Here is a 9418-nt window from a genome sequence, read left to right as displayed (position 1 = left end):
ACATTTAAATATTTCACTTTCACTCCTGTTATATATGGGAATTATAAGGATGCAGACATTCCCTGAGACATAAGAAATTTCCTTTAGAAAAAGCATATTTTCAACAAAGATTTAGAACGCTGTTCTCTTAGACTGGTAAACGATCTTCAATGTCTTTGCGCAAGCCTGACTTTTGAAATTTCAAATTTTTGAAAAATAACAAGGCGATCTTTTAAAAAGCATTCCTTGTATCCTTATTAATTTCCAAAATATGCTATTTTTATCAGTGAAAATAGTCACAACTGAGCAATTATGGGGAGAACTAGCGAACGAGAATAAAAAGTTTCATGGGTCACAAAGATACATTCGTGAAGTTCTGACCTTATTTTTTATTTCATCAATGAATCTATAAATCATTCATTTTTAAAGAATGGGCTAGATACCTTTATTTCCAAAGACCATTTAGGTAACATTTTGCTCCTTCAATCATATCCTAAAACCAAGTATTTGCAACCACAAAATTCTCTTGAACAGCAGGATTCCAGGCTATCTGTAGGTATGGGACTACAGGCGATTAAGCTCTCCCAAATATATGGCTCAGTCCTCATTTGCATAAATGCTCTTCCTGACACTAGGGAGATCAAAACGCAAGTTCCCCTAGCTCTTCTAGCTCTCCAATCAGGAAGGACCTAAAGCTGGTTAGGAAACTTCCTCTCAGATCAATCAGAAAGGATACAGAACTGGTTAGGAAACTCACTTCTCAGAGAAGAAGTGGGAAACAGAAAACAAGTTTTCGATTATCTTCATGAGATTATTTCTTCACATACTCCTACTGCCTGGAAGGTGGTGGCAGTGAATGTTTGCTAATGAATTATTAACCACTGTTGAGAAATAAAAACCTATTTTTACCCCTGAGATATTTTCTTACCATTCTTTGTTTTAGAAGCAAACAGTGGGCACGTTAAAAAAAAAAAAGAATGCACCATGTGTTTGGGTTTGCCTGTTTTTAACATTCCCAGTAACATCCCGTGGTTAAGAGACAGACCAGTTCGAGGGTGAAAACAGAGACAGACAGATTAGGCAAGTTTAATATTTTTACTAGAGTTCTGAAAGAAATATGCTACCCTGATTTATCACCAAATTCCTCATTTTACTCTTCTATACAATCTGTAGTAATCTTCCAATGATAATATAAGGCAACCGCTGAGGGCCCTTACCCGCACCACTCTCAGATGTATGTCAGACCTCAAGACTCACCAAAAACTCCAAGGGTTTTATTTTCACTTTAATTATCTTTTACTTAATAATAAAATGAAAAATAAGAATATATGAATACATACAATCTATATACATATATTTATTGCAAATACTTAAAATTCTTATGTAAAATGATTTTTCTATATTTGTGAAAAAATATGACTTTTTAAATGGTGTTGACACCAACTTCTCTGTACATACCCTCAATTCCAATGTTAACAATTCCTTTAAAAAGGCAAAAGACACAAAAGTTTGCATTTACCAAACCAGTCTGTACAAACCTTATAAGCCAGAAGGAAAAAAAATAGCTTGTGGTAAATAAGTCGATCTTCTTTTAAAATAAAAAATAAACTCCAAAACTATTCCCCTTATTGCATTTTTCGGAAATAATCTGAGTGTCTTTAGAGTAACTTCCTTTGTAATAATTTGTGCCTTAACAGTGAGGTCCTACATTAAACATACCATATATGAGAAATTCAAAGTCTTCCACTGTCACTTTTTACATAGATATTAAAATATATATTACTTAAAATATATTACTGGAAAGCTATTTTTAAAATTGATCTTTAATAGTTGTATCAAATGTAAAGCATTAAAAAAAATAAAGTAACCAAGAATCTATGAAGCTCTTACTTCAACTTTAGGAAATGTTTTACCTATTGTTCCCATTCAATAGGTACGTAGGTATTGAAACATGGTAGGAAAGATCCCTGCCTATCATCATGTTTCTCAGAGTCTCTTTGGACTATTCTATAAATTGAGCTGAAAACTACCGTTGGCCAAGTTTTTTACTTAGCACGTTGTTATAATGCAATGGGGACTTTTCCCTCCTTGCTATGAAGTGAAACCTCTAGGTCACAGAGAAAACCCTGGCACTGCTCACTGACAGTGAGTTCTGGAAATAAATAGTGGTGTGATGACCGGAGAAGACCCCCTCCATTATAAGGAATCATTTCACCCAAGAGTTCTTTAATGGCTCTAAGGTGGAGAAAGGCAATAATAAGCAATTAGGATGGTAACTGTCAAGTTATCAGTATGTATGAATTTACACCTTCACCGGGAAGGCAATGAAGTCTTCCTTTGGCTATTTAAATCTGAGATAATTCCTAAAACACCTACATATGGGTGTCTTCCCAGCCCATGCAAGTATGCTTCCTCTTCTTCAAGAAAAATGTCCCACTTGCCAGATCTTATTCTTAGAAATGTTACATGGGATACCACAGATAGTTTCAGTATCTTGAGCACAGGGGTTAAGGAATAGTAGGGCGAAAAACCCCAGGTTGCTTAATAGGATGGAGAATTTTTATTGAATTTTTTTTTAAGATTCAGGGAGCCTTCTCTACTAGACAACTCAGAACAGTCATTAAGACTGAGATGACGGATTTATTGTTAATGCTATCTCCCCAAGGCGACCTACAATGGAAGGTACCTCAAGGCTTGAGAAGCATACCCTGGAGGCATAAGCATCAGGCATAATACCTGACTAGTCACTGGAAATAGTGCAACTAAATACCATTTTAAAAAAAAAAAAAAGCTTAGCATTTATTAGCAACCTTTCAGATTGAACTGAAAGGTAAAGCAACTCCGAAAACCTAAGATAAAAACTGCTTTAAAGGTACTGGAGTACCATGCTCTCAATAATATATTTTTCTTGTTCCTACTGCTTCATTTTCAAAAGGGCCAGCTTGTAACATGTTTGGATTGTTGCTGTGGTCTGTCAGTTAGGCTCTTAAATGACTTTCTACCTGAAACCACTGTTGTGAAACAAACTGACAAACGGACTGTATTCAGTTGACTATCAATCCGAGACAACCTACTCTCTCATTTTGTCAAGACTGAGGAAGTGTATCCAGTTGACAAATCCTGTTATAGGGACATTCATTCATACATGCAGATATTTTATTAGCTGAGTATTATTTGTTAAGAGAAGCTGGGGAATAAGAATGCTTAGGACCTATCTGCAAGAGCCTGGTCAACAAGAGGCACGATACGGTTTGCTCTCCCAATGGACTTGAAAATCCCTGATCCCTCCCCTCCCCTCCCCTCCCCTCCCCTCCCCTCCTGGTTAGTCTGTCCAACCTCAGATCATGGGAACCACGGAGGACTGACTTTCTACAACAAGAAAGGTGCAAAGAAGAAAGTTCACTTTGATCAATCCAAATTGGTAATCAGTGTTTAGCATGGGGTCTGTTCTATTACTCAGGCACTTCCAGCACACAGACCAGCTCTCAGTCCTGGCACTGACGTGAGGAGTGAAGAAGCTGAGCATGGAGAGTTTTAACCAGCAACAGGTCCTTTTAGCCCCTGCCCTTGGATCACCCCAGAGTACTGAAAGTTTGTGGAACCGAACCATGTTTGTTTCTTACTGGATCTTGGCTGGAGAACTTACTCCTTATCCCTGGATCCTTGTAGCCTTTGTATTTTTAAGCTATGTATGTGCTGGAAGAAAAAGGAGAGTTAGCAGGACATCCTATTGCCTTGGCTGAACTAAAACACAGATATTAATCCTAAATTCACCTTGAGCCACAAAAAATACCAGAGGCAAAAACTGGAAACAGTGAAGTAGTAAGTTTCTTATGGAGTTCAAAAGTATTAAAAGCATGTATAATGCAGAGGAAGAAAGGGTAACAGAATGGGGAAGAGCAAAGAGTATTACTGTCTACTTTCTCCTAATCTGGAATGTGACTTAGTAAGTTTATACTGTTCTGCATATGGTAAATATCACATCCTGAATACTAAGTACAATTACAAGTGTACTAGGTTGCAGTAATATTTTTACTTTACACACTTGAAATCAGGAAACTTAAAATCAATATGCAAATGATGCACATTGACAATACCCGATTCTTTAATACCAAATTCTGGTAAACTGTAGATTTATTTTAATGTTCTTTAACCATGACCTAAATGTATGTACTCATAAACTCTTCAGTCACTAGCGACAAGATTTAAAAAACAATAACGAAGGAAAGAAAGAATCAACAGAAACAAGCAACAAAACTCTGGAGCTAGTTTCTCTTCCTTTCTAGATGTTCCCTTAGTCATTTACTGAAGCCTCTTTATATTAAGAGATTTCCAGTGCATAGACAGCAGTAATCCAAAACAGAGGACATATTTTCTGAAACAGGAGAAGTGTCTAACTTTTACTGTGTGTGTGTGTGTGTGTGTGTGCACGCGCGCATGTTGTGTTCAAAGTAACATCTAATAAGATTACTCCATACTCCTCAGATGCCTGGGGGGTCAAAACAGGCTTAGCAGAACGGGCAAGTGTGGCAACAAGGAGCTTTCCTTCCTGCACAACAGCGGACTACAGAACATAAGGGAACAGGGTTGGGCAAGAAGAGGAAAAGAGGCTACCTTGTTTCTAGTGTTAAAATCGTTTTCCAAAGTTCTTTATGTTAGGTTTAACAGTTTCTGCACTTTACTCCCTTGCCCAACAAAACACATAGTTCAAATCGCCCCATCACTAATATTTTTTGTTACTGCTCTACGAGCATTTCACACCTGTTTGTAAGCTCCCATGACTGACGAAGTACTCGGATGTTACTGCCAGAACTGCTGCCCCACACAGGCTCTGCTAACGGCAGGGGCCCAGGGCGGCACACCCTTCATGGGCCACATTCACGGTCTCAGGGCAGGGTAGGGGGACTTGACGGGAGGGGGCCACAAATCGCAAGCAGAGAGCTTGGCAACAGTACTGGTTTGTGGAAGCCAAGAACCAGGTCAAGAGCTTTCAGAGTCTGAATTACTACCTGTGAAATGAATATGGTATCAAAAATTTGAATATAAGAAGGTTCTGTCTAAGGTAAAGCGACTGAGTAAACCCTGAATCCAAATCCTGCAAGGCCGACTAATCTACGTAAAGCCTGCAGTCAGACCGTCATGACATAATCAGCTTGAATGGTCATTTCTCCAGACCATTCCTTCATTCCTTCCTTTTCCTGGCCTCTTAGGAAAGGAGAAGAGAGACAGCTTCCTTTAACCATGCATGGCATTAAACTTTCCTCAGAGTCACGTGAAGTGGAACATAAATCTGAATTCAAATACATCATTACCTAAACACTTGGGAAAACAATGTTAAAACAAAATGTGACATATTTACATGATTTTGTAAGTGCAAACTTGTCACAAATTCACAAAGTCTTGCTTGACCTAGACTTACTATACAAGGTGCTCTTCCTCTAAAATGTAAGATCTGTACTCTGTATTCCTGATTAAGTAACATTTGTCTCTTAAGACAACTGAAACCTACTTATTAAATATTTCTGTGATTCCAAAAGGATGCAAAAAACACATCTCATCAACCCTTCCCTCCCTGCCTCCTTTACAGCGTGTTGTCTTTCTAGTCTCGTTACCGAACGACAAGGCAGGAGACACAAAGTTTCGAGGGGCCAATGCAATCATCGTGGCAGAATGCTCCACACCCCTTGCACATGATCATGGCTTTCAATCGGCAGTAACATTTCGAAGGTGTGTCCTCGATGCTGTTCTCTTCAGGGAAGGCCTGAACAGGAATGGTCTGGCCATGGCTGCTGGGATTCATCGCTTGGCTAGCAGGGATAGTAGTGACAGTCACCGAAAAGGACATGACATCGCCTACATTGCTAGCCACCTGGCTACAGTCAGGCATCCCCGGGACAGCAGAGTTATGGTCCATGTCGGACGAGGTGGAGACATTGATCATGCCCCGGTAGCTTGGCCCGATCTGGGTGGGGCTTCCATACAGCTTTGGGGTTTGCAGTGGTGGCAGGAGGAGAGGCTGATGGGTGGGACTGTCTGCAGTCAAGGGAAGAGCAGTAGAATTGAAAAGCTCAGGGCTGCTACGCATCGCCTTGCCTCTCACTGCATGAGCCACTTGCTTCTGTGCGGCCTGAATAAAATCTCTGGCTAGGGTCTTCTCATCCAATGTTTGGCCTCTCGGGAGCAGGTAATTCTCCTTGCTTAAAGCGGTTTGCTCGTGCACTGGTGTCTCCGCCTTCACATTCTTTTTTGTTGAACAATCATCGGTGGATAGGGTTTCTCTACTGTGGGGTCCCGACCTTGCTTCACACTTGCCAGGACCCTGGGCAGCCTGGGGCTCTTCCTTCACCATGACGGATTCTTGCTCATCACCGGTGCTCTCCTCATCGGTATCTTCTTCTCTGCCGCTGCTACTGTCTCCTGTTGCGTTTTTACAGTCCGTATATCCCATTTTCAAGGCCTCTGCGGGGCTGCTTAGACACGAACGGTCTTCCGGGCTGACAGGGTGGGCCCTCCTACAGCTTTCGGAGCCCCGGCCGTAGGTGGAGGTGTTAAGTAAGTAGTGGCCTGCCATTGCAGGCTTCGATGTCCTTCTGCCGGCAAAACCCAGCATGAACCGCCGGCTTGTGGGGGTGTCTTCTAACTGGAAACCTGAGTGACTGAGGTTGAACTGGGAGGGCTGCACAAATGGGAGAACGTTCTGCCTCCGAACCCTCTGGATGAGAGTCTGAAGGATCTGGTCTTGGGTGGCTTTACTTAGCCCTTCCTGGTACTGGTGTGCGTCCATGCTAGAGTCCCTCAGTTCCTTACCTGAAAAGAGCTGAAGGGGTCTTGGAACCTGGGGGAGCTGCTTACTTTGCAAGGCTTTACCCAGCTGCTGCAGAGCTGGGTGGCACTGCCTCTCACGGACTTCCTCTCTGCCGCTGTTCTCTGCCGCGCCGCTGCCTGTGAGCACTCCTACCCCCAGCCCCTCTTTCGTAGTCAGTGGGACAGTTTTCATTTCAACTTTGGTGAGAGGTTTAGGCAGAATTTGCTCCATGGGAACATCTTTGCCCTGAAGCAGCTGAGTGACCAAAGGATTATTCGCAGGGATACTAGAGCTTGGCCTTGACATGGGTCCATTCAAATTTGAAGACGTTCCTGGAGTTTTAAGGCTAGAAGCTACTGGCAAAGTGCTCAAGGATGGAGCTGATCCCGTAGGTGCTACAGTTACACTGACCTGGGGCACAGGAAGCTTTTCTAAAGTGGCTGTTGTCAATAAAGATGTTAAAGGAGAGGGAGTGAGAGCCGCTGAAGTAGTAGCAGTTGTCTCTGCTGAGGCTGAAGGGTCTGGCATATTCTTACTAGAACCTGCTCTGGGTTCAACTGCGCCATTAGCTGCAAAACGGACAGGTGAGGCACCTGAGATGAGAGCAGCATCTGTCAGAGTAGAAGGCGCTTTCTCCTGTCTGCAGGTCCCGGGACCTTGTGCGTAGGTGAGAGAGGCCACTGCGGCTGCTGCCCTGGAGGGATTCAGTTGTTCGTTAGTCAGCTTCCCTACAGCTGGTGGGGGTGCGTTAGTGTGGGCTGGTGATGGGACACTTGTGCGTGCTCCGCCGCTGGCAGATGTGGGAGGCACTGAGGGGGTCTGCTGTAGTTGTGCTCCAGAGACACTATGAGGCTGTGCCTGGTCTGGGGTCTTGGTCTCAGACTGGGGCTGAGTCTCTGGACCACAGGGTAAAAGCTCTCTCGTACCTCCCCTGCTTCCAGTTCCTGCCAATTCCAGTGTGGGGTCCTTTCCAGGTTCGCTGCCTGTGTCTGAGCCTGGACTCCCTCCTCGAGCCGTTTTCCTGTCACCACCCTCTCCTGGACCTTGTCCACCCCCGGGGCCAGGTCCTGGAATGGTCCCTCCAACTGAGGCGGCAGCAGCGGCGGCGGCGGCGGCGGCGGCAGCGGCTGCCCTCTGTGCTTTGACCAGCTGGGCTTTTGCTTTGATGTCTGCAAGAGTTCTGGCTCCTGTTCTGTTAGGACTAGTGATGGAGACTGGAAAACGAGCCCTGGGAGAGACCTGCGATGTAGGAAAAGGCATGGGGGAGATTCTGGAGACCGGGATCTGAAAGGAGGAGGGAGGAAAAAAAAAACCCAGAGCTTAGTTTTCATAGACAAGAAAAACAGAACTTCCTGAACACTCGAATGTTTGCAGGAGGGTAACCACTGCACACCAGTGACACAAATGGGAGGTCCGTGGCCGAGAGACCAGACAGTGGAGACAGCAACATGACTCTGTCTCCAAGGTCCTTCCACCTCCTGCCAAAGCCTCTCCTCCCCCGACACCCTCTCCACCCCACATTGCCAGGCCTCGTTTCTCAACACAGCTCCCTCTTAATGGCATCACTACTCGCGACTGCTTATTACTTAAGATTGCAGGGTATTTGCTCTCTCGAATTTGTGTGTGTGAGAGAGAAAGCATACCATTGTCTTTTTCTTCTTAGCTCTCCTTCCAAGCTCTGAAGAGAATTCTTGCTCTCTTCTGCTCTACGCATATACACACATGCACACTTAAGCACACAGGCTGAATTATCTCAGTGACAGAGGCTTCTAGATAGCACTGGAAGGCAGACAGTGTGTGGTTCACAGAGGTGCCCCACTCCGTCCAGCCACACGAGGGGATATATACATAATGTATATAATGTTCACCATAGTTATTTTCATCCCTGATGCCTTTACACTTACTTGGGGAGCTGTTTAAAAATATATGTGCTCTGGGTCCTATCCCAAAATTGACAAATTAGAACCCTAGGGAAAATACGCTTTTCTGAAACACTTCCTGGGAAACTCTGATACATCACCAAGTTTGAAAACACTGATTTTCATAGCATAAAATACCATATCTGAAAGGAATCTGACTCCTGTTTGAAACAATACTTTGGAAGCTATCAGAGTTTAACTAGAATGCATCAAAGTCTGGACCCTTCTAGTAGTTGCCAGACTTTAAAGGAGCAAATGAACTGTTACAGACGTTCTAGGTCATTTAATTAAAAAAAAGAAAAATTAAGTCACAGGGCTCTAAGAAAATGCATGTCATCTTCCTAGAACTCCTTAAATTAAGAATAATAAAGTCACTAAAAATTTTTCATTATTTGCAATATCCATTTCTCAAAAGGTCAGTAGTCCTGAGAAACAGATTCTCTGTTATTCAGAAGTCAAAGCTGTGGGATCGTGTCATAGCCGTCACACAGTCCACACGTCTCACATCAGATGTACCTAATCTCTCTCTTAACACTGAATCCCTTTTACATCTAACTGCACAGTATTTCAGAAGCTACCAATAGAGGGAAAGAAGCAATTGTTGCCGCTTGGTAATATCTTCTAGAAGAGACCACTAGGAAGGGGAGAAAATAGATAAAACCAGAAAATTAAATCCAAGAAAGTAAAAGTACAGCTGTTTAGGTGAACTGTATGT

At 43.1% G+C, this 9418-nt stretch overlaps 1 protein-coding gene across 4 annotated transcripts in view; it reads right to left on the bottom strand.

Annotated features, from left to right (window-relative positions):
- Nucleotides 1–3278: 3278 nt before the first annotated feature.
- Nucleotides 3279–9418, bottom strand: part of ASXL2 (ASXL transcriptional regulator 2) — a 125573-nt gene continuing 119433 nt past the window's right edge. For all 4 annotated transcript variants that reach the window (XM_045809262.2, XM_087863799.1, XM_087863798.1 and 1 more), the window contains one exon: nucleotides 3279–8068. In XM_045809262.2, coding sequence (XP_045665218.2) covers nucleotides 5588–8068 — 2481 coding nt within the window. In that variant the 3' untranslated portion in view covers nucleotides 3279–5587. The remainder of the gene's footprint in view (nucleotides 8069–9418) is intronic.

Source organism: Ursus americanus, chromosome 7, assembly GCF_024610735.1.
Source record: "Ursus americanus isolate L20-20 chromosome 7, mUrsAme1.1.p, whole genome shotgun sequence".
Classification (NCBI taxonomy): domain Eukaryota; kingdom Metazoa; phylum Chordata; class Mammalia; order Carnivora; family Ursidae; genus Ursus; species Ursus americanus.
The sequence above is the reverse complement of the archived record's forward strand: the minus strand, read 5'-3'. Positions and strand labels throughout refer to the sequence as shown.